The sequence below is a fragment of the Patella vulgata genome, chromosome 8, assembly GCF_932274485.2.
Source record: "Patella vulgata chromosome 8, xgPatVulg1.2, whole genome shotgun sequence".
In the NCBI taxonomy this organism is placed as follows: Eukaryota; Metazoa; Mollusca; class Gastropoda; family Patellidae; genus Patella; species Patella vulgata.
In genome coordinates this window covers 45870179-45897038 of record NC_065886.2, presented here as the reverse complement: position 1 = coordinate 45897038, position 26860 = coordinate 45870179, and the positions used below count along the sequence as shown (strand labels likewise).

At 32.2% G+C, this 26860-nt stretch overlaps 2 protein-coding genes across 4 annotated transcripts in view; one reads left to right on the top strand and one right to left on the bottom strand.

Moving 5' to 3' along the window:
- Positions 1-26860, bottom strand: part of LOC126829540 (coatomer subunit delta) — a 63247-nt gene that overhangs the window by 1830 nt on the left and 34557 nt on the right. Inside the window, exons 1-9 of one of the 2 annotated variants that reach the window (XM_050559486.1) lie at positions 6749-6906; positions 4697-4736; positions 4110-4333; positions 3493-3672; positions 2886-3180; positions 2490-2562; positions 1815-2128; positions 828-936; positions 254-458 (exon numbers count right to left, since the gene is read on the bottom strand). In XM_050559486.1, coding sequence (XP_050415443.1) covers positions 254-458; positions 828-936; positions 1815-2128; positions 2490-2562; positions 2886-3180; positions 3493-3672; positions 4110-4333; positions 4697-4736; positions 6749-6751 — 1443 coding nt within the window. In that variant the 5' untranslated portion in view covers positions 6752-6906. Of the gene's footprint in view, positions 1-253; positions 459-827; positions 937-1814; positions 2129-2489; positions 2563-2885; positions 3181-3492; positions 3673-4109; positions 4334-4696; positions 4737-6748; positions 6907-26860 lie in introns of those variants that run through there. The other variant, XM_050559487.2, reaches the window with a different exon arrangement.
- LOC126829532 (uncharacterized) overlaps positions 7299-26860 on the top strand; it is a 108965-nt gene continuing 89403 nt past the window's right edge. The window contains exons 1-2 of one of the 2 annotated variants that reach the window (XM_050559469.2): positions 7299-7388; positions 9457-9512. The gene's annotated coding sequence lies outside the window, so the exon portion shown is untranslated. Of the gene's footprint in view, positions 7389-9456; positions 9513-16129; positions 16273-26860 lie in introns of those variants that run through there. The other variant, XM_050559461.1, reaches the window with a different exon arrangement.

The window sequence follows — 26860 nt, the reverse complement described above, 5'->3', positions numbered from 1 at the left end:
ACTCATCATTTTAGTTGAATATATTTCATTTTAAAAGAGAAACATATTGCAATAAGAAAAGAGACTTTACAAAAGATGCATTTTGCTGGGTGTCAAAAATTGTGTTAACGATCCAGGATTTTGCGCAACCGAGACCTCCAACCACCCAAACACACATCTTTGCCAGCACAAGAAAAAAACTTAGAATTTCTGATGAACTACTAACTAGCTGAAAGTCCAGCGTATTTCTATAATTTCTGGTACATGTACTTACTTGTAGATCACAAAATGATTTCTTTGACATAAAGGAGACATTAACTGGGAAAAAGTCATCCGGATGTCCAGCTATAGTAAATTCCATACTACCAGATTTGTTACTTGTATCTATAAGAGGTAAATTCCACTGTAATGTAGCTTTACGTGAATCATATGTATAATCACCATCACAATCACCAACAACAGGTGCTCCTACACCAGTCCTATAAATACAATAATACATCATATATATCCCAAGGGAAATAACACAAATTTCATTTACATAAAAGAAGTATAAGAGCTTGGGAGATCTTCGCAGGTCGGCTATAAAAAAACGTTTTATTCTGTGTGTATACCATGGTGTATAAATAAGAATGCATGCAAAATCTAAAACTGGTCTATCCATCCATTACATAGATATAAAATTAGTACACATTATAGTCGATAGTGGTTTTCAAAAGTTCAGCTGATCATAGTGAACGATGGTTTGAATTATGTAGGTGGTAGGTTCTTGGATTTGTGGTATCATGGATTTGTTATACCCTGACAATATTACTGGTTTTTGCACATTATTGATAAGACTTTCCACTTACGGACAAGGTATAGATATTAAAACATCTTCTAATTCTAATTCATCTTGTTCCAATTCATATTCAATATTAACATCACATTTATTTCCATTCTCAGATGGCCAACAATTTACTGAAAAATACAAATAAATCATTAAAATCACATGGTCATTCAAAACTCAACTCTGCTATCTATATCAACACTTGCATAACTAAGTATTCTAAATTTTGTTTGGGAATATAATTGTCTGTTCTGTTTCAGAGCATGTCTTTTTTTCTGATTTTTGTTCAGCAGGGAGATTGATTCTACAATGTTTACACTTTATAGATGCATTATGTAAGAGCTAAATCTGTCTATTGCAGATGCTTTTCTGGCTTTTATATAAATTATTATCTCAACATTTATGCATAAGAGAAGCTCATAATCAACTCTCTAGAACATCAGATAGTTCTCAGGATAAAGTAATTTGAAATTTTTAAAATAATTATTTTCTAAAATCCATTTTTAAACTATTGTAGCGAAAGTCAGCTATTTACATAAATGTTACATAATTCATCTTTAACTACCAGCAGAAGTTCTATGGAGACCATGAAATAATTTTTTTATTTAATCATACATGTACTGTATTTTAATAATGTAAAATTGTTTATAGTTTGGATCCCAAGCTGGTTGTGATGAGGAGCAGGGTTCCCTGCACAACTTCGTGGATTTTCTCTGGGTCCCCTATCTTCTGAAGACTGCAAGCGAATTATTGAAATAAAGTTTAACATTTTAGGCCCAAAATAACCTGGTTTGTGTAGAATGATCTTAAACCCCATTTCTCTCTCTCTCGTCAGTCCAACAGGTCCTACCACAGATTTCTGATGGTACCAAGATTTGATATTCTGGTTTAAAGTCCAGTTCTCCAACTATGGAAACACTGCTTAATAGATGTTGAGAACCTGACTCAAAAATGTCATAAGTCAACCCAAATATCTATAATTTAGCCTAAGAACTTTGTAATGACTTACTAGATAAAGGCATAAAAGATGAATCTTGTGTTTGAAATCTCCACTTGAGCACACCAATATCTTGATTCAGTGGGAATGCTTTATCTGGATTCTTTAAACCAATAACAGAAGATCCTGTAAACAATCTTTTGTCTACATTGGGATGTGTTTGTAACTGAACGCCTTTTTTATCTTTATTTAAAACACCTATTTGAATACGACCAAATTTTTCATCGTTGATTTTCAGCTGAATAATACCATGTACTTCCAGATTATTAAGACCACCATCTCTACCAGCTGAGAGTGATATTTTTTCTTCAATTGATAAATGAACTCTATAAAAAAACAGAAAAGTTAATGAGCATTATGATACACTAGGATGACACAGAGGTTTTATCAAATTATACATCCCTATGAATTATTTATAGAAGTCTTCAGAAGTCTCCTTGAAGACTAAGTTCAAGATCTCATGTCACTCCTTACTATTACAGAGCTCACCATATTACAAACAACAGACCCATTGACAACATCTTTTCACACAAGTTTTAGATTTATGGCTGTAGTTAATCTAGTTTTAATTTGTTATGCAGTAGTTGATTGGTTGTTAATACATTTATTAACCAACCGTAATATGTTGTAGATTCAGTCCAGCAAGGAGAACAGTGATAAGTAACACAATAAACTAATCATACTTACGCTTCTTGATCTATTGCAGGTGTACTTGATTTTGTTACTGCATTGGGCACGGATTTATTTACACTTACAACTCCTGAAACAAAACATATCAAATGGTTGTGTAATACTGGTATCAATATTATTATCAGGAGAGAAATATTTGGAATTCTACTTTTCAAAATGAGAATGAATTGAAAAGAGTAGTAGTAGTTGTGTTATACCATGTTATTGAATTCACTGATATATAACAAGGAAATGAATATCTGACAAAATGATGTCCACAGGCATAGAGATGAAAATATCTCAGGTTACTAAAAATACCCAAGATATCACGCCCAATTCTTAATTTGTATTCTGTTAGATATAGTTTACGTGTATTCTGAACTATTCATGATTAGTTAAAATAATTTTACTTACGTTCTCCTTCTGATTCTAACTGACCAACAAAACTGTCGACATCTTTCTTTTTTGTACTGAGTTTAAGAGCTTTAGATGGACCTGATGGTTTAGTACTAGAAGCAGTATAAGATGGTTTAGATGATGGTTCAGGTATAGATGATTCTATAACTGAACTACCAGTATCATTTCTATATGAACTACTACCAAATCCACTGTTAGTAATACCTCTACCACCCTTAGCCATTTCACGTTGTTTCTGTTGTATTTCTTTGGCACGTCTTCGCATTTGATCTTTTGCCTCTTTTTCTTGGGTCTAGAATTGGAAAAGAAATTAACATGTCACACATTGCCAATATTACTCTAATTTAACCCTTTTCACCTCCTGTCCCTTCTTGTAAATATGTTAATTAATGGAGGAGCATTTTTCATACATTCTTCACTCACGCCAATAGGACACAGACAAATCTATTGTATCTGATCTGCAAAGTAGTGTCTGATAGATTTATAATATCTTGATGTTTAATGTTAACATTGTATTCCTTATCATAATGGTACTGGAAATCATTAGTTTTCTAATTTGATAATAATTGTGTTCAGAATAGAAGATATTTTGGTGAAAACTCACCTGTCTGACAGCTTGAAATACTTTCTCTTCATGAGAATCCATTTCTGTGAAGGTACGAATTTGGGCAAGATTAACATTTTCCCTATAACCCAGAGCTACAATTTCATCAAAGGCAAATATAAGCTGAAAGGATTGATCTATTATTTCAGATTCTTCCATATTTCTACAATATTCTGGTATCTGAAAAAGAAAATTTTTAAAACATTATATAATCAGAAATTTATGAGAAAAGATTAGAATAATGAATCTGTCCTTGTCTTAATTTGGGCTCTAAGGTTATTCGTTTCAAATGTGTTGCCATGCAACAAAATAATGATTTACATTTATCAAAGGTTAAACATCTGCTATTTTGTGATAAGAATGGATGAGAATGGAGATCGAGGTTCAATATCCACTTAAACCACCTGGAACATTTCAGGCCTAAGATACAATAGATCTTTAACACAATAACTTAGTTATTTGTTTTCGATGCTCTTTAGGTGGGAGTGAGAGAAGGGTCACCAAATCTTAAGATCTAAAAGGACATGGCAACTAAAAGGAAATGGCAAATTAATTAACATTTTATGGGTTTCATGCTAAGTTAGACAAAAAAGAATGCTTTTCTAAACATAACTTACAACTCTAGCAAATAGTCTAAGTGTCTCTAAATCTTCTAATATATTACTGGCTTTTGTGGTAATAAGAAGCATATAAAGTTTTTCCATTGGTTGGTACACATATCTCACACTTTCTGTTTCTACAAATGTGTGTTGTTTACCAGAATTCATCAATTTAGGAAAAGCAGCTAATAGGCCCTCTGTTCTGGATCTGGTCATTTCAACAAACTGTCTGGATACCAGGGCTAAAAAATAAATACATTCAATCTTATAATAATTACATATTGTAAGTTGATGTACCAATATTGAATACAATTCATGTATTCCACAAGATAAAATCATCTACCGGGTATTCCTCACATCCTTAGGCAACTAATGAACTATCACACAATCATACTTTTAAAACAGACATGTTCATTCAACCAAATCTTAAAATAGCTACTGTCTGAGTTGGACATAAATTATTGAGAGAAAAAAACGGTGTGCTGTGTTCATGTAACAAGTTGCTATACTTGTGCATCAAGAATTACATGGATGACAATCATTATAACATCCATATACTGTTTAACACATTCTTGTGTTTTGAAAATAGACAGGTTAAGACGTACCTTTTCCAGTCTTATTACACACTGCGGCTGCCAAAAGCACCTGTCAAAAATATATAAAAACAGAATTAGATGTAATATCAACATCAAACCATTGTACAATAAAAGTTGGAATACACTTTATACATATGCAAGATAAAAGTCATGTGCCTCAATAAAACATCCAATAATAAACATATTTTTTCCATTGTGTATGTCTCGACAATGGATAAATATGCATGTAACATGACAACATTTTTACTCTAAAATGCCAGATCATAAAAAATATTTATTCACTACAAGCTTTTTTAAACATCAGCTTTAAAGGTCTTTAAGTACAAATAAGTTGTAGACTCAGGTGTTAATTATATAACAGTGTTTTTTCCATTATCAGATCATGTTATTTTATGTTATTTTAAATCATGCAGATTTAATAGTCAATTTAAATTATGACAGATAATAAGATGGTAATAATCAAGCTACGCCAGTTGCAGTAATATTATGACAAATATCAACCATATGTCATATTAAATCTCCATTCGCTGAATCAACAGTTTTATTGACTTCAGTTCCATGTCATGCGATGATGTCATGGGAAATAGCAATAATGAAACTGAAAGTGCAAGCATAGCCCCTGCTAGCAGTCTCCTAGTTAAAGGAGCTAAATCGCTAATATTTGGGATCTACCAATTGACACAAATGGGTCGAAACATAATAATGTAATATGAATGTAAATAAACTGATTAACATTCAATCGTTTCCGTTTTTACTCTAATTTCAAGGCATTTATGTTCGACTAAATACGCCATAAGTCTCAATCAAATGGCAATCTGTAGCATCTGGTTATTCCAGTCTTACAACGATAGTATTTATTGCGCATGCTCTCCAGATAAGAGAGAGAGAGAAATGGGGTTTAACGCCCACTCGACACAAACTAGGTCATTTCGGGACTAACATATGGTTTAATTTTATTTCAATAATTCGCTTGTGCATAGGGGTCTTTAGCAGTGGGAGGAAACTGGGGGACCCGGAGAAAACCCATGAGATTGGACAGGCAACCCTACTCCTTGCCACGTACAACCGGGGATTCGAAACCACGCCAGCCGACTCAATGACAGACTTTATGATCCAGCGCGCGCACGTTAACCATTCAGCCATCCAACCCCCCTCTCCAGATAAGAATATGGGGTCACCGTTTGACATGACTTGTGGAATATGTCTAACCTTGTTCTTCGAGTGGTTTGTTACAAATTGCGCTGAAACGCATTATGGTACACAATATGTGTACCAATCGATGTAAAATGTTTATTTTGTCTTAAATATTGGATAACAGAAGCCCATCTTTTCCCGGTAAGATCACAACACCAATGTTGATTAAAATTAACAACTAATTCGTGTTTTCAATGTTGAAGGTTTTGGATGATATTGAGTTCTAGACTTAGCTACTTTAAGTCAAATTTTTTGCCATTTTGCAAACTAAAGTCATTACAAAGCATACAACTTCAAAGCGGTTTAGAAGGTTATGCTTATAAACATACATGTACAGTGACAGTCACCGTACAGTAAATCACAACAAAAAATTTAGGCCTACGGTAACAGTATAATATAATAATTCTACACCATAGATAGGTAGTGTTAAACGCAACACCTGTATATCATTGCATTTTCTACTGTCTGTGTTATTTACATAGTGAAATGAGTCATTAAACCTACGAAACAATTTCCATATCAACATGACATGATCAGTAAATTATTAAGACTAGGCTAACCACAAGGAAAGAAATGTAATTCTAAAAAAGATATTGAATTGACAGCTCTTTTCAAAAACTCTTTCTTTTTGGTATTGAATGCTATTCAACATCACACTTTCATACATTTTTACAAAACAAAAGTTAAGAAATCAAACAATTATAATAATCAAGTAGAATAATATACAGACATTGACTTGTCAACAAAAAATAAATTTGCAACTTTTTACTTCCATCCAATAATTTACCGATAACTAACAAATATTTGACGGCTATTTTTTAAGATTTACGATTGATACATAATTTTCCTACAAGTACCATATCTTACCATGATTATTTCTTTCCTTTTGCAACTAACAATGGACTGAAAATTGTTCGATTTTCATCGACACATGTACAATATTTGACTTCGTGTTGGCTTTCAAGTTTACTTCCAAGATGGATCTGGCCACGTCGGTGTACATGTATTCTTACGCGCGCACCTGCTAACTAAATGAAATATAAATATAATTTCGATATATGTTAAAATTTTAAGTATATTTAATATACTACTTTTCACAAATGCATATTGTTATATAATGTTTATTCTAGCAAAGAAATGGTAATATAATTTGGAACTATTTTGCCAGCTAAACGGAAGAACGTCACATTACCGGATATCAGCTCCGAGGATTTTGTAATTTCAGATGTGTTTTAATTCCGAAAAAGAAATAAGTATATTTCTAAATAGTTTTTATTGTTATTTTTGGAGCCTTTGCAATATATTTATGTATGAATTTGTTTCTATTAAATTATTAATATTGCCTTTTTAAAAATATAACAGGACAGAGGTAAATCATGTCAATCCGGAAGTTCAGAATTGGTGCTTATCGTGAAATCGGATTGTTTTCATGATTATTTTAAGAACCTATATATTATGAATATAAATCTGAACATAGCCCTGAGAAGTTATAGTTTATTGAGTAAAGGTAACAAAAACAGGTTGTTCAGTTTACAAAAAGAAACCATTTCACACCGGGCTGTTTCATCCCTGAAATTTGGTCGTTTCTTCATCCCACTTACTAAATAAATTACAAGGTTGTCCCATAAATTAAAAAAAAAAGAAGAGTATTATATGAATTTTTAATATTTTATTTATCAATAACAATAACAGCCCTATCAAAAAAAAAAAGGTTTGGATGAAACAGTCCTAGGTGAAACGATTTTAGAATGAAACGACCCCCCCCCCCCCCCAACACTCGTACACATTTGTTAATTGTATCAATGGAATAAATAAATTTTACTCATCAGTTGTTTTTGTTTTATCAAATAGTACATGAGCTTGTTTGACCGATCATGGCCAAGATTAGTACTTGAAGTTTTATAATAAAGTAGCCCAGTAATGAAAAGTATTGGGTAAGCTATATGTCTTTAATGTGAAACGGAATAATTTGCATTCAACAGCCGACTGGACATGCACGCAAATTTGATATTATAGTGATGTCATGTTTTGCAAAGAGCGAAAATTTACATCAGCCACCTTACTACTGTGCACGAAATATGGTACATGGTTGCTGGTTATTGATCTAAAAATAATTCCAGTCAGTAATACTATATGGACGAGTTTGGTTGTGGACGATTTAACATGTATCCGTTATGATAGATGACAATTGCCATCTATTAGGGGTTCCGTGTCAATATATTAAAGGGGCATTATGTAAGATTTAGATAAAGAGCTGGCCGTTCTCGCCATAATATTTAAAAAATGGACAATGCAAAATGAATATATTGAAAATTTCATTCAAATTACTTTATTTTGAGCAAAGTTATAAATGGTTGTAGTTTTGACAAGATGTGTGCATTGATTGTAACCACTGTACTGGTCATTCGAGTCTTAGCCTTTTTCATTTTTAAATTAAATCATTAAATGCCAAATCATTCTAATCTACTTAAAATCAGAGCCATTTGATGACATGGAGAGTTGATTATGCCCTTGTCATGTTAAGAAATGTCTAATTAATAATTTATTTAACAGTTAAGGTCCAATGAAAGACCTGCAATAGGCAGATTTAGCCTGTTTAAATGACAGAAATATGTTTTTTTTAAATTTTTTAAACTGTTTTATGAAAATATACATAAAATCCTATCCTAAAAACTTTATTTCTCAAAATATTCCAAATAGATAGATCCAAACTTACGGAATTATTGAATCTGAAATCAATATGCTCTATAACAGTCAAGTAGGTCTGTGGCACCAAGATGAATGCTTTTCGGTTGATGTGTGATGCGAAAGCAGTATTTCCCCTATTGTGTTGCCCGTACCAATTTGACTAATGATAACAGATAAAAAAACGGGCTACTTCCAGTCAAAATTTAGCAAGTTTCAGTCATGGAAATAGATAAATCCTGTTTTCTACAGGTGTAATTATTGTAGACTGTCTTATCAACTACTAAAATAATCAGAAAAATGTTATCTATCGTTTGATTGACTCCAAAATAATCCCAGTAAAGTATAATTAAATGAAACAATAATTCAAAATCGTAGATTGAATGTTGGCTATTTTTCGGGGGATGGCTGTCTGATTTCCTGCTATAATGGTCACATGACGTAAAACCCCCATACATGAATATGTACACTAAGGTCACTGAAATCCATGAGCATGTTCAACTACATATTGACAGATTTTTACAAATTTTCCCATGCATTGAAATAACACATTTGTAGACAAGATTTCTACATTGTTTATGCTCTTTGCAGACTTCTGCAGAACTGTTGAAATGATTGCAACCAAAAGTTTCTATTGGGTAGGCTTGGTACTGACTTGCGATAAAACACCATTAGATTTATTAAGTGTATTGAGTATTGTACATACAGGTGAAAAGGATTTAAATTTACTTAGATTTACTTATTTGACGAATTTCTGTGCTTCATAGACAAACAATATGGGAAAAATTTTCATTGAAATTTATTTTAAATATAAAGTTAAATCATTTAAAGATAGGTGATTAGAGTACCCAGGACTCTTTGTTTTAATTGTAAATTTTTTATTTTTACAGCACTATACAGTTACTAGCACATCAATAAATGAAAGTTGAATATTTGTTAAATGCAGGTAAGTAAGCACATAGATTAGATCACAGATTTCAAGGATATGCCATAACCATATGCAATGTTTTCCTCTAAATGTTGCTTTGGAGGCTTATATTTATTTGGTACGATGTTAAAAATAATCAAGACATGAAGTTAGCATGATGTAAATCAATACATACATGATTATCTTGCTATTTTGTATAAATATTTAATACATTGTAGCAACGAATTAAAAATATAAAGGGCATGAAAATGTCATTTAAAGGGAAAAAAACAAAATTACTTGCCATGTCTTTTTATGTTTTGGTGCTAAACAGTGTTATCTCCCTTTGATCAGAGTAGCTTATGTGAAAGTTGCAAAAATACCTACTCTAATCTTTAAACAGGATGGTGCATGGTTATTCACTAAAATAATTCTTATCTTATCAAGATGGGTTGCAGACTAATAGTGTTGCTCTTAATTGAGTTGAAAGCTCATAATTCACCCTAATTATTGATTCTTTTTACAATAATAAGCCTTGTGATTTTTTTGTCATTTTGCCGTTTTTCCTGCACCAATGAGAAGGGGAAACAAACTTCTCTGCCAACACAGGGATTGGATCCGGGACATCTTAGTTATTGTGCGACCTTGGTATCATTTTGTAGTAAATTGAATAAGATTTCCAATTATCATAGAATCAATGACAAATCTAAACTTAAAGATACATTATGGGAGATAAGATAAAGAGATGGCAGTTCTCGCTATAATAGTTAAAAACTAGATAGTGTAAAGGTAATTTGCTGAAAATTTCAGCGTGTGAAATTTTTGCATAGTCTCGGTCATCATTACTAAAATCATTAATATAAACAGCATAGTCTCGATTATCCACTTTTTCTGATTTAATTATCAGTGGCCGTTAGTGGCATATAGGAATCTAATCCAGCCAACATCGAAGGCTAGCCTTGACATCGAGAGTTTATTTTGGCCTGGATAAGTTAATTAATGTCTAATTGATAATTTAGATAACATTTCAGGCCTAAAGAAAGACTTGTTATAAGCAGATTTCGCTCTTGCATAATGCATGTTTAATGTTCTATAAATAGCTTCTCGAACAGTAAATAAAAGGATATGCCCAACAACATTTTTATACGCCCACATTGAAATGGGGTCGTATATTGTCGTCGCCCCCGTCCGGCCGGCGTCCACAATTGCTTGTGGACACTCTAGAGGCTAAAGTTAATATCTGATTGACTTTAAATTTATACAGTGTTTAAGGTCATGAGACGAAGAAGCCTATTGATTTTCAGCGATTTCCGATAATTACTGCCAGAGTTATGGCCCTTGATCACTTTAAAAAATCTTGTGGACACTCTAGAGGCTAAAGTTAATAACTGATTGAGTTTGGGGGGGTTGGATGGCTGAATGGTTAGCGTGCGCGCGCTGTATCATAAAGTCTGTCATTGAGTCGACTGGCGTGGTTTCGAATCCCCGGTTGTACGTGGCAAGGAGTAGGGTCGCCTGTCCAACCTCGTGGGTTTTCTCCGGGGCCTCCGGTTTCCTCCCACTGCTAAAGACTCCAGCGCGCAAGCGAATTATGTAAATAAAATTAAACCATATGTTAGTCCCGAAATGACCTAGTTTGTGTCGAGTGGACGTTAAACCCCATTTCTCTCTCTCTCTCTCTGATTGAGTTTAAATTTATACACAGTGTTTAAAGTCATGAGATGAAGAAGTCTATTCATTTTCAGCGATTTTTGAAAATTACTGCCAGAGTTATGTCCCTTGATCACTTCAAAAAAATCTTGTAAATGCTCTAGAGACTAAAGTTAATATCCGATTGACTTTAAATTGATACAAAGTGTTTGAGGTCATGAAGTGAAGAATCATATTGATTTCCGATAATTATTGCCAGAGTTATGGTCCTTGATCACTTTGAAAAATCTTGTGACGCTCTAGAGGCTAAAGTTATCATCCGATTGACTTCAGATTGATACACAGAGTTTAAGGTCTTGAGATTTTCAATGAATTTTTATGACTTGAACAGCTAAATCCATGATGTTAAAAGTTTCGTATACTAAACGTTAGCATGGGGCAGAACTTTATAAAAACCAAACAAATTCTAATGGTTTTCTGATAATTACTTAATGAGTTGTTACTCTTAATCAGATTTTAATGTGTTATAAATGTTTCATTACCGAAAAAAGTAAAAATATGCTACAACTCTTGTTGACTGCCCGGACGATTTAGCTGCTGTGGGCGTATGTTTCGTTGCCTGGCAACATATCTTTCGATAACACATACATGTTTTACAGGATTAATTGATCTGCTAGAATTTAAAATTTAACTAAGAACAAAAATAATTTGCTAATTCCGTTGACCAGATGTTTTTCTTGATATTAATTATAAGCCTTGTCGTGCTTGTCGAATCATTTGTTCCCCATTCATAATCAAATTACACTTCAAATTTGGACATGCATGCATGCACATATCGTACCTTATTCTTCAGTCAACTGTAAACAATATACATTTATTTCTGGAAACAAGAGACTAATAATTTTATTTAGTTCTGGAAACAAGAGACTAACATGTTTCACCAAAAGGATGTTTTGTTCTGAAAGGTACTAAGTCTAGTTGAAGCAATTGTTCTTCTAATAGAGTGCATTGTATTGTTTTTGGTTTGTTAAGATATATCTTGGCACTATTCCAGGAAATAGAACTAATTAGTAAAGGTTATTGACAAAAACATTGTATTTTAACACACCCATGTTCATCATAGGTCTCATTATTATTGCACTTTAGGATAAGATAAAATAACTGTCTTCATCTCATTTTGTTTGTAGACAATTATAAATTATTTTTATATCCAATTTTTATAAAAAAAAAATCTAGAAACTAGATATTTAAAATTTTACTTGTGTCATCTGAATTAAAATTTTGTTATAAAATCTAATATCTCTTTATATTACACTATGTTCCTATTCGGTCAAATACACCAGTTTTAATTAATTGTGAATGCAAACAGTACAAAAAATTCCTATACCATTTTGAAATATTCCTGTTTTTCTTTAGTGGTTTGTCTCCCTTATTACGAGTTTGTTTTCTTTTTGAGCGAAGTCTGTATCATGCCAGACATGAGACTGTACGACTGATCCCCAAATCGTCGTGTACACATTGGCGTGCGCATAAAAGATCCCTTGGCATTTGGAATTTGATATAAGAGGAGGCCTTGGTACCACTGTCTGGACAAAATTTCCCTCATAGCACACTGTATGTCGAATGCCTGTCTTCATTATCCCAGTAGGAGTAGGACGTAACCCTATTTGATTTCATTTCTGTTGCTTGCAATGTCTGTGTATACATTAATTGTGTGTCTTGTCTGTTGTTTTGTCTCATAGTTTTCGATAATATGTGGTGTGGTCCTCCTGCACTTACTATTGAGATAGTTCTCCAGAAAGGGTATATGACCACCAAAGCATGTCTAGAAGTAGAACAATATTTCATCATTTCTCTAATTTTATTTGGTATTTTGTGGAAACATCTATAGGAATATTATCTCTCAGTTGATAATGGACTAACTTGATCATTTTGTGACACACCATTACTGATATTATATTTATGTAAGCTATGGCTCTTAATTAGCAACCGAAGGCATGATTTGAACCAAATTTGGATGGTAAAATCAACCACTGAGCGAAAACTGTAATAATAATAATATAATAATAATGAAGTTTTATATAGCGTCTTCTCCATGTTGACACATGCTCAAAACGCTTTTTGTAATGGTTCTACTGGTAAAACTGTTGAAACAGGAAAGTCTTTAGTGCGGATTTAAATTGATTAAAAGTTTGTTGATTCTTGATCTGTGGTTATAATATGGTTATATGAATATTAAGAAATAATACTGGTTAGGAGAAAGGACTGTAGATAGTTTGGGTGTTGGCTGTCCAAATGGTCTAACACATGCGCTTTAGATCACAAGATCTGTCATTGAGTTAAATCGCCTTGTTTCAATCCCACACTTGTACATGACAAATTAAGATCACCTGTGTACCATATGTTAGTCTTGAAATGACCTAGTTTGTGTTGAGTGGATGCTCTCTCTCTCTTCTCTCTCTCTTATGAACTGAAAAAAAGTCATTTTTTTATGTATATATTAGAGAGGTTTTAGCTTGTTGAAAATAGCAACAGCAGTAATTGAAGAGGAAAGTAAGTAGCCTCAAAAATTTGGATACATTACACTTTTTTTTTAACACCTACCTAGGCTATGTGTACTTTGATCGAACATAGTCAGTGGTAGTTTATCACTTTTTGACAGACAGCAACTGCATTTGACATTTAGTTGGAGTAGATGTGAAAATAATTAACTTTGAATTCTCACACATTTGTCGAGACATTACAAAGACTATTCACATATAAACTTACTGTTACCCATTTAGATGCTGCCAAAAAATTAAGTTGTTAAAGAAGCAGAAGGCCAATAAACCTTGTCGTTATTTAAATTATAATGAAATAACTGCAAAAATTATTAATATTGTGATAGTAACTTAGGTTTCATAAACATTACAGCAAGTAAAAGAATTTTTCAGATTATTGCATTGTTTTACAAACAGTTTTGAACAGGTCACTCACTGAATAATTGAGGTGAGCACTCTATAAGTGTTACATATCCCTTATAAGCTGGTGAACCTTTAATTTTTAGAGCCTTACTTGAGGTGGGCACTCTATAAGTGTTACCTCTTATAAGCTTTAACTTGAATTTTATTCTAGGTTGTTGTACCTTTAAGTTTAGAATACTTAAAAAATGAGAGGTTGTCAGTTAAAATAGAATCCAAGTAATGTATGATTGTTGATTTTATTTTGTGTGTTCTCAAGATAATTTATTACCTATGTATAGATATGAAAACATGATAAACTCTTCTATATTGAACATTTACAGATGGTAGAGATAAAAGTTTTTGTTATAAAATAAAACAAGTTAAATCGAAAGTGATGTAATAAACAAACAGAATCAAATTGAGAAATTGTGTAATTTTTGTCTCGCTGTTCGTTATGCTTATAGGAATTATGTTAAGATGTCTAAGACTTATTATAGGAATATTCTAAATAATAACACATTGGTTCTTTTGAAGAAAGTAGGAGACTATTTAAATACTTTCATCTATCTGTCTGTCTTACCATTTTAAACACTATCTCTCTGCTTCTAATTGAGGTAAAATGTTCAAACTTGGTGTACCAGTAGATGTTTGTTATATAATGTCTTAATTGAGTTTGACGATCAGAATTATAGCATAGTTTCATTACATCAATACCTTGGACTATGTGCGATTATGAGCATTTTCTGCTCACGTTAAGCAGACTGATAAGTAGTTTAATGGTTCAATAAATAAATAGTTAATAAGTGGCATCTTTATTTTGAGATTAAGTTAAGGAACATCAACCTCACTGTTTTTTACTGAAATGTTCTAAATGCAATGATGAATAATTTATAACCAGAGAAATTTTGAAATATATACATGTAGTCTCTACTGTCTGATCAACATTACTATGATTTGTTAGCTCTAGAGATATGGTTTGGAATGGATATACAGGATGATCAAGTCTAAAAATAATTTGTTTCTATCAATTTCTATGATACTTTCATCATTAAAGAGAAATTATCACTTTCTACAACAAAATAAATGTAACTATTTTTGTCTAATATTGTAATCAAACTAAGAATAGACTCGTTTAGTCTTCGGAAATCCAAGCACCTGTCTAATGTCTGTGTAATTTGTGTGTCTTGTCTCATTGCTTTGTTTGTGTGTGGAGTGGTCCTCCTGCACTTATTAATTTAAAGAATTTGAACTCTGTGAAAATCATTACAGGCTATATTAATCTTCAGGCACCAGTATCTCAGCTAGCATTGGCTGAAATATTGCTTGCAATCTAGTTTGAAGATGTATCTGCTGCTTAGTCAAGTCACGATAATTGAAAAAAGATTACCGATTGACAGACATCTTTTAAGTGCTTATGCCTCTAACTTCTGTATGTTTGAACATTGATGGTTCTAAACAGTTTAATTCTGAATGAGTCAAGAATACTTAAACAATAATTATCTAACAGTTTAATTGGCTTTTGGCAAAAATCTCTAACGATTGAAAATTTATTGAACAATCTGGTGTAACAAATTGGAAAGCAAATGTTTTTTTTTATTTGAGCACTTATCAAATGGCAGCATTCACAAGCAAAAAAATAGAATCCGGTCTCTTTACTTTTTGTTATCGCCCATCTTCCTTTTGGAAAACAAATCATAGCAGAAATGCTTCAGAAGCTGTCTTTTATGAACAATTACTACAGATTTAGCCAGGGTTCTAAAATAAGATTGTTTTTATCACGCTGACCATATCTTAGTATGACTAATGCCAAGTGCAATCTTGACGATCCCGTGTTTTGATGCTATTTCTTCCTGATACTCCTCTTATTGTTTACATCTTTCATAAATGTTAAATGTTCACGACTAGTATAGATGAAATACACAGAGAAAAAAACTATAGATAAGTGATGTGTAAGGTTTGTTGTGGTCTACAACACGTGTGGAGTGAGAGACCAGAGTTGGTAGTTTCGACGTCTGTTATCTATTTGCGAGCTATTTATAATCCAGTGAGAGTAGATTCCCAGGCCGGCCAGCTCTTATTGCCCATCTATGATATTGTTCCTTTGCCATCCTTTACACATTTCTCAGGTAATAGATAACAGTGGAGTATTATTGGTAAACTTATTGCGTATTGGGATAAAAGAAAATAGCTATAATGTGGGTAACTAGGTATGTTTTTTTTGTTTATTTTACACGACTGTACGTCGTAATATCACAGCTTCTGGCTATACATACACATATTAGTATTGTACTGTTTATAGAGGTGGTTATTACTTTTTTCAGTGAAATTCATAAACCAGATGATAGTCGTGAGAATAATTTTGAATCATTTATTTTGTTCTAAAAATATTTATTATTATTTAATACCTCTTTAACGACTATTCCTAAAATATAATATTTAAAGCTATTTTTAAACCATTATTTTTAAAGACCAAGGTTAATATAGATCTTTATCAAATTTTGTATTGTGTACTGTTTAAAAAGAAATTGTAAACTGGTGAAAGATAATTGTAGTTTTAAGAGGGATTTAAGAGAGTTTTGATTGTAGATGCTGGTCTATGTACTGTACAACTTTCCATTTGCATGTTAGGTTTTTGTAACCATGGAATTGGTATAATTGTATTTTAAAACAAATGCCACTATTTATCATACATGTTAATTGATTTCATGCACCAATTGTACTAACATTTAACAATTAGACAAAGTTTCTGTTATCTGAATCATGTCGATTCTGACATTAGATATAGACACACAGTAGTATCTATACTTTCAATTAATCCTGATCATATATAAAATTACAGGCATCAGTTCTGCTACTATCTTAGTACATACTATAATATACTTATTTATCACCTGCTTATCTTGTTTGTTACATACTTGTGGTAGGTAGGAAAGTCTTGGCTTCGCCTCATTGACTTCTGCCATCTTGAAATCCTGGTAAATGATTCAAAGGTTGCGTAGATCTAGTTGTAAAGGAGATGTTAGCACCTAATATTCTTTGTAATATCTATTACTCATCATAATATGTTTTTGGTTTTTTTTATCCACGGTAGATTAGTACTTTGTGATCTGTTTATTTAGTGAACTGTATTGCTCTGTCTATCTTCCACCATTTCATTTCACTTCTTTGAAATTCAGTTTTAATTTTATTTTATTTAATATTTTCAGTCGGATTTAGCTTTAATTTAATGATATTCTGTCAAATACAGTTTATGCGATATTAATGATATTTAATATTTTCAGTTGGATTTTATTTGATTATGGTATTTGTTTTATTTAAAAAAGATGGTTCATCTATTTCTGAATGTACAATACAACACAGATAGTTTTTATGTTTCCTTTTATATGATTCACAAAGAATTAACTACAAGAGAAAATGTTACCAGAAGTGACAAATATCCTGACCTGTTTCACAAAGGGTAAAGACCTTTACATCAATTAGGTTATATAATGAACACAAATTCATGAATGCACTATAGTGCAGATACTGTTATTTATGAATGGGTGAATAAATTAACTCCAATTTAATTCAAAAGCTTGACATTCAAGAATCTATAGCAAGCCTTGAAATAAGGCAGCAGTCACAGACAATGTCAGGCACAAATCAGACTTTGTTAGACACGATCTATATTTTGCCTGTCATTAGATGAGGCAAAGTTTTCAGCCATTTTATTAATGTTTTTAATACATGTTAATTGTGAATACAAAGTTAAAAATCTTAGGTACTAGTTTATATAAAGCTTGACATTACTAAAACCATTTTTTCCCTGCCTGCATATTAGATATTCAGATGAATTTCTCTAAACTCAATAACCTGGCATTTCATCTGAGATATGCCTTTCATGTACTTCAACCAAAATAATCTGCTTAACTCAATTACCTGTCTTAAATGATTACTAATTATCAGGAAGTTTTGCCAATAATATAGGACCAGTGGATTGATTTTACTGTGGAAGCATAATTTATGTTTAGTAGTCATATCTGTGATTCATATATATCTATCATATTTTAAAGAAGTCAACTGTAGAATCACTTTTTGTTTATTTGTTGTTCAAAAGATAGTAATATTCTAATGATGAACAAAAACATTCAATCTTCTTGTTTAACTAAATAATTAATGGATATCCTTAATTATTGACCAATACCCAATGTTGTTGTTGTTGTTGTTGTTAGGAATTATCATTGAAGAGTTGACCATCTTAGGCCATGTTTGATAAAAACAAATTTCTATCTTGCTATTCCGATTTGAAATCTATCAAATATGACTGAAGTCATATTCTAAATTGACTTTATTGTGCGTGTGTTTTCAAACAATGCAAGAGAGAGGAAATCACTTTTAAAAAATTGGCGATTTTTCTTTGTAATGCCCGGACTACAATATTAACATGAGCTCCTCCATGAATTACCTGTTTAATTTTCAAGATCTGAATATTCCAGAAAGTTTACGCTATAAATTGTGGGTAAGATTGAAATATGATATTTCGTGTAAGTCTTAACATTTTTTATACCACGGCTCAGTAATAAAAATGTTCATATATCATCACATGTTGAATTTTTTATCCAACAGCTTTCCTATGTTTTTATTGATTGTGCTGATATGTTGCTCATTTGTCTTTTAAATGCATGTACAAGCAGACAGGTTTAGGTACAGGCATTTTGTTACACCTTAACGCCTACCATTTGTAAAATACAGCATAGGCTTGCAGGAATTCTATATTTTGATATCTAACTGATGACATAAGTATGTACTACAAGACATGCCATATCTTTGGATATCACGATTGAATAACATTTAAAAATATGTAATGTTAAGCCGTAAATGAATGGCATTTAGATCAAAAATTCCAAATATAAGGCAGGAATTATCAAATGGTTTTGTTTTCAAAAGGAAGTTTTTTTTTGGACCATAAATTCTCTTTTCATATAAAAAAATAAGAATATGAATTAAGCATTTATAGTAAACCTTTGATTATATTTTAATATTTAACAGATGGCTTCATGTCTATTATTAGAAAAGAAATTTGGAACTTTTTTTTGAAAAGGTCAACCACCACAAAAAGTTTACATTTGAGATTTGGTGTAGGTATTGAGCATTTCAATTGGCCTTCTTGATCTGATGAAAAGTGGCTCATCTCTACCATCTCATTCATGGGGGATCACGTGGCTAAGTGGGTAAGACGCTGGCTCGCTAGCCTGGACGTCGGGTGTTCGATCCCTGCATTGGCGGAGAAAGTTCATCCAGATTTTCCGGCGTGGTTTCCCCTTGTCAGTGATGCAGGACGGAGGGCCTGACAAGGACAGCTGTCTAGTCATTCGGATGAGACGAGGTCCCGTGTATACATTGGAATGCACGTAAAAGATCCCTTGGCAGTTGGAATTCGATTTTAGAGTAGGCGATAGTGCCGCTGCCCAGGCAAAATTTCCCTCATAGCACACTGTATGGCGTATGCTCGTCTTCATTAGCCCAGGTTAGGAGCAAAACAGTAGGACGTTAAACCCCATTTCATTTAATCTCATTCATTCTTTGGAAAGTCAGTTTTCAAAATCAGGTTTTGGTTAGGGTTTGCGTAATAATATTCAAATTTATAAATAAAACATACAATTCGACTACCTGTAGATATGAAACGCTATTGTGCATGTAATTACTATATAGCCTGATAGAGCAGACGTAATGATCTCTACTTGTTGTAATATTTCATACAAGCAGACATATTGATTTATATAACCTGTTATTAACCTGTACATATTAAAACAGAAAACATATTAATTAACAGTCACAATACCATTTGATAATATTTTATATTTAGGCCACATCAATTTGAATTTTTTTTCTTTTTTTATTATAAAAGCTTTTAGTTCCTGATATTGAAATTTGAACAAAACATCGTACACAAGAATTGAGTGGGTTATTTCTTGATCAACACCCAGAAGAACTAAAAATATAATTGACCTCAGTGTTTCTAAAAATTGGAGTAAAACAGACTGTGATGTGAATTTAATTTTGTTAGATTTACTTTATGTGTAGTCAAAAATATTAGGTCATCTGATCAGTTTTTGTGACCAGTGTCGATCATTTATTTAGACACAAATCAAACTAGACAAGATTATCCAGTGTTAAAGTGATCAAAGCAAGACAGAAAGATCACGAAGATCTGACATTGATAAGGTTTTGATGATCTTACTGATTATGGTAATTCCATGTAAGGTTTTAGGGACAGCATGACATGTACAGAGGTCGAAATGCCATAGACTTGGGTTTAGTTTGTGCTTAACTTCACACGGTATATATTGATGTTTCTGCTCTACATGCCATTCCTCAGACCATTATGGTCTATATTTATTTTGCTTCTATTCAATTATCTATAGCCAATTTATTTGTACTGGTATATGCAGTGGTATATATGTTTTGTTGGGAATATTTATATTTCAGATCCTCTGGACAATTCTTTTAGAAGACAAATGAACATTAGTGATTAATAATCAAGATCATTATATCAATTTGTTATATGTCCACGTTGCTTTTTGACACACTAGAGGCTAAAGTTATCCTCCAATTGATTTGAAATTTGTACACAGTGTTTATTTTCACGAGACCAAGAAACCTGTAATTTTCAGAGTTATGGCCCTTGATTAAGGAGAGTCTAATGTTTTCAGTTGATTTCTGATGATTACCATCAGAGGTATGGTTCTTGAGCAAATTGAAAAATCTTGTGGACCCTTTATTGGTTATAGTTTTAATCTGATTTATTTGAAATTATTACACAGTGTTGATGTTCATGATTTCCAATAACTAAGGTCTTCATCTGATTATTGGTTTGTATTAAAACAATGTTAGCACTAGGAAGAACTATTAGCTAAACAATATTTAATTTCTTATTAATTCATGGGTTGTTACTCTTGCTCAGTTTTTAGTATGTTATAAATGCTCCCATTACCTATAAAAGAATATATGCGACAGCCTTTGTGAACTACTTGGATGACTCTTCTGCTGTGTGTGTATTTTTTGTAGCTTGGCAACCTATCTTCCTGATGGATTTTGAATAGTTTGACATCACATTCACATATATTTTAGGAAATAAGTTAATATTCACTGTTAATTGACATACATGTGTGTGGACAATTTGAAATGTAACAGAATTGTTAGGAGACCTTGGTTTGGGTTGATTTCTTACTAAAACTAAAAGCTTACACCACATGTATGAGTATATATGATGAAAGAAGTGGAAGTCTGTAATTATTCAAGATTATAACATTTCAAAGTTTCCTTTTCATTTTTATGATTAGAAAGGGAAACTCTGCAAATTAGAATTTGATTAATTTCCGTTTCTTTGTTTTATGAAAGGAAATTCAATCTGTTGCATGGATAATGAAATTTGGATTTATTTAGGTTTATTTGCAGTTGTTCCGCATGTTGTAATCTTTTAGGGCTTATTTCTACTTTGACAGTGGAACACAATCCAAGTCACTCATGACATTTTATCACTCTGTTTAAATCAGGTTTGTTATAGATGTAGGTATGTATATTTTTCATATTCCAAAGTTGCCGATATTTTGCCTGGAACATAATTGGGTCATATGTTCACATCTCAAAACTTGTTTTTATGAGATGTATATATAATGACTAATACCTTAGTATCTTATACAGCCATGTATCCTGAAAAATAAGGTAATGCAATAAGCCCACAATAAATTATTACAGAATATACCCCAAAATAACATGTGTATTTCATGCTTAAAAAGTGATAAATTTTATGGATGTGACTTGTATGTATATTTTAGCAAAATAATGATCACATTGACAGAATTATTACTAATTTTATTAACAGACTATTGTTATTCATAATGTGTTAAATGAACAAGAAGATAAAGTGGAGTCTTACATCATGGTCAGTTGTCTGTCCATTTCCTGTGTCCATCTAGATATGTCTTTGAACTTTTTTGACCCCTAGACCTGTCTACAGCAACCTTCTTTCTCTCTAATAAATCTGTCCAAACTCACTCTCTAACATCTGAAGACCATGTTTTGTAGATGGGTGTGAACTTTTTAATAAAGCCTGCTTTGATCAACTTTGTCAAATTTATCAACATCAACTTCAAAGAGAAATGACCGAATTTCTTTTTAAATTTTAGATTCCAACTTCTGTGATGATTCTTAGAAATATTTATCTGTATCATCTGTAAGTTTTTAGTTATTTTCTTCTTTAGCGACATTGCTTAGAATGTAAACTTTCTGCTTTACTCACACCCACAATAGTATGTGTATTGTCGGCACACCCGTCTGACCACAATTCCTAAAGGCAAAATTTTGAATAAATCTTTTGTACCACCGTTTTGAAAAGAAAAGGTTTTTTTGCTGCCTTGGAATGTGACTATATGTTCAAAGAGTATCCCATAAATAATTAGTTGCTTGCGTACATATCCATTTACTTAATTTGATATGTACGTTTGTTTGTGATTTCTACGTATTGTGTCTTGTTCGTAGATTTGTTTTGTGTAATTATGTGTGGTGCAGTCCCCCTGCGTTTACTATATAAAGGGTCATATAGAATGTTAATGCAATCATTTGTCAAAATGTATTTATTCTTGTTCCTTAAATGGCAAGCTTTGAAAATGTTGAAATTACCTAGAGGTCTAGAAATGACAAGAGTTATGGCAGATTACTATTCTTCAATGACAGGCTTTATTACCCTGTTCTGTATTTTTGATCAACCAAGATAATGTTCAAAAATTACATTGTAGAGAACTATTGACTTTTAGAATAGATCTCTGCCCCAAATGCCTTCCATTTTAGAAAACTAGTATACTATTTGTATTGTGGTTCTAATCCATTTTACATCTGTCATACACACAAAGACTAAATAAATATTTTCAATTTTATTAAATGGAAGCAGAATAAATTTCTTTTAAAAAATACACAAAGCATCCCTGGTGATTTCGACTAAAATCCTCAATTTAGGAATTAAAATGTTTGTGTCTATGATGTTCTCAAGCAGAACTACTTGTAGACAGTAACTTGCAAATGGATGTCATTTGGACAAGCTGCAACTGTCCACACACAACTGGCACTTAAACTCGAGGGGGAAAGGGGGAGAATGGACATTTACACCAATGGTCTAAAGTGCATACAAATTTTTGGTTGTGCGAAAATTTATAATTAAATAAACTGATAAGATTAATTTATGGGAAACTTTTCTAATAATATTAAAGTAACATATATATAATTTATGTAAACATATTATGACATGGATTATCCATTACGATAAAATTTGGTTATCAATTTTATTTGCCATCTTGTATGATATCTGAAATATATTTATAGACTAAACTCAAGCATTGAATTAAAATGGCTAAATGCCAAATTGAAAAGAAGCTAGGTAATAGTATTGTTATACCAGTAAGGATACAATTTGACCAGGTCATTATGACTCGCTTGAATTATTCACAATTGGCATGTATAAATGACTGATGAAATTGATTAATTTATTCACGTACACGTCCCATGTGTGTCATTACTTTTGTTATTACAAAATGAATTTCTTGTGTACGTAGTAGCAATATGAACTTTACAGTTGATTATAACATTTGTTATGAGTATCTATAAAATTAATTTGAAATTTGTTCAACTATCAATCTGAGTAAATTACAGATCTATATTTCGTTTCGTTATTTTTTTTATACTTTCGATGGTCTCTACTGCATGAAGATCTGACCAGTTGTAGTGGGAGGTTGCATCAGGGGTCATATGATGTCAGACATTTGATTAACCAATCAACATTGTAGTTTCTAGTAGGTTACCCACAGTTCTGTGCATCGCACATCTAGAACTCGCTGCAACAGATCGTTTCATTGGCAACTCCCTCACATCAGCCAAAACGCATGTTATTTAACAACTCTTCCAGTTTCTAGTGTAGTAAAAACAAGTAAAACAAAATAAATTTTGAACTATAAAGGGGGGTTGGATGGACAAATGGTTAGCATGTGTGCGCTGTATCATACGGTCTGTCATTGAGTCAATCGGTTTCAATTCCCTGGTTGTACGTGACAAGGAGTAGGGTCGACTGTCCGACCTCGTGGGTTTTCTCTGGGTCCTCCAGTTTCCTCCCACTGCTAAAGACCCCTATGCGTAAGCGATTTATTGAAATAAAATTGAACCATGTGTTAGTCTCGAAATGACCTAGTTTGTGTCAAGTGGATGATAAACCCCATTTCTCTCTCTCTTGAACTATAAAAAATGAAAACGAAATAGTATCTGTGTTTTAATCCGATTGTTTAAATATGTGATTTTAAGAAAATTGTATATCATATAATTTAGTTGGAATAATGTTAATCTAAGATTTATCTAACCAACTTGTAGTGTAGTGCTTCAATCCTTCATTATAAATTCCTTCAGGCACCCAGAAATTTACAAATATTAGTACATTCAAATTTTACAATTCAATAGGGCCTCATATGATACTGGACTATTGTGACTAGAATGTTTTAAGTTTGAAAACCCCAGTTCCTATGTATTTGTTACGGGTAGCACCTGCTTGGCTGGCATTAATATGTATAGTGGTTTGTTTGGGATGAAAATCTAAGATCTGCCAATGTATAACTTGCAAGTCATAAAATACCACTCAGTTTTGTCTGATGCAAAATACTACTTCCAAACATTGCATATGACTAGTAAAGAAAATATTTTAGTCTCCAAACGATCAAAATATTGTATGTACTAAACTGGACTTTTTCTTTCCTTTATTACAATTACTATTAATTATACTCAAATGTTTTATAACTGGCAACAAATGGTCATAGTTTCTGATTTGTGTCTAGAGGAAGTAGACTGACCAAATTACAGGATGTAATCTGACCTTAATGACCTATTAGAATCATATGCTCTGAAATCTGTCCACAGCTGCCATAAGAATATAATTATTTACATGGACACGTGAGAAATAATATGGTTATATGGTACTTCAATTAGTCTCAGATGATGTAATTTCTATTGATTATTTGATGCAATTTGAGTGAATTCCAATATGAACACATCATATCTTGACTGTATCTCTATATGATTTCTTATTACAAAGCAACCAAACGACTAATTCATGATGTCGACTAATCCATACTGTCATCTGCAATGTACAGATTCTAATTCTGTCAGTGTGCACACTGACTTTGCTTAATGTTGCATTAATCTGTTACATCTGCAACTGCTAGCTTAAATTTAAGGTTTGAAGAATTCTGTTTTCCAAACAAAAAAAAAGAAGTCTTTATAAACAGAAGACCATTGTGATACCACACATTGAGTATATTTATTTAATGTTGTCAAAAGATATTTTGATTTAAATCATTAGAACCTTAGATACATAAACAGACCGACCCAAAAAACTTTCCGAACACTTGAAATAATGATAACAGATTTGTGCCCATAAACATTGAAATAATGTAACGCTAATCTTTCACCGAAAATAGAAAGCTAAAGATTAAATAACAGATGAGTAACATGTAATACCTACTTCTTTACTGTGCTTGATACGCATTGAAAAAATAAATTGAAAGCTAGGAAGCCAGAAATTATAGAACTCCATATGGAGTTAAGAATCCTAATTAGTTACATGCGTTTTTTTTTTTTTTTAACACACGATTTAAGCAGGGAAAAAATAGGTTTATATTGTAGTATATTATAGCCTTATATTTAGAGGAGGTCTGGTTGCTATGAAAACCAAGATTTTATAAAGCATTGTTCTTGTGAATCAAAGAATCTATCTTTCCATTGAGATAAGGAAGCAGGTGTATTTGTGAACCAGATGGTAAAATTTTATGATATTGATAGAAGCAAACCAGCCTTCATACATTTAATACACCAACTAGAATTTATCATCATTAAATTTGCAAATGTCTGCCATAGCAGACGGTTATAGAGTTTAGCTACTGTAATGTCTTGAATTTGTTTATGTTTTTTTGAGGGTAAATAAATCTTTTGATGTTTATATGATTGTTACAGATTGCAGATGAGTTAGTCTTGCAATTTTGTTCTAGAATTTATCTTTCAAGTGGATCACATTTATAATTCTTTAGCTGATATGATTTATTGATCTCTAATAATTGTACCAAATATCTCCTGGCCAGTCATAAGATTTGACACCATATAATAGAACCATCACTGTAGAAGGTAACCTCAGACCTAACAGAATACAGTGCCAGATTTACCTATATTGGCCTCCGGTCTTGGTGAATAATAGTTTTGTCAATGCCATATGCCATTCTTACACAATATAGTGTTAGACACTCGTTATTATCCTCGGCTTTACTCGATTTTGTTTAAAACAAAAGCCTAACAAGTTGAATAGTCTAGGGTTTAGAATCGAATAAAGATAAATATGTCCACACAGCAGCTTTGTCTCAACTGCAGTTAATCCAAAGGGAAAACTTGGATGTTGAGCAAATTTGATAAAGATCTAGGATCCTTAAAGAAATCTAATCTATAGGGTTCATTTTTCTTATGACCCCATTGCTTCCAATGACCACATTGAACAAGCCAAATGTGAAAAAGATCCATTAAAAACTATAGTCTTTATTGCTTTCACAAGGGTTTTGGAAAAAGGGACATAACTCTGGAACCAAAGTCATGGAATGCTTAAAATCGGTAAGGTTTGTCCTCTCATGGTGTTTAACGTCTTGCCAGCCGTACTGAAATCATTTTGAGACCAACATATGGGTTATTGTTTCTATAGTCACATGTGCGATACTAGGGAAGAGAATTTTGCACCGACAG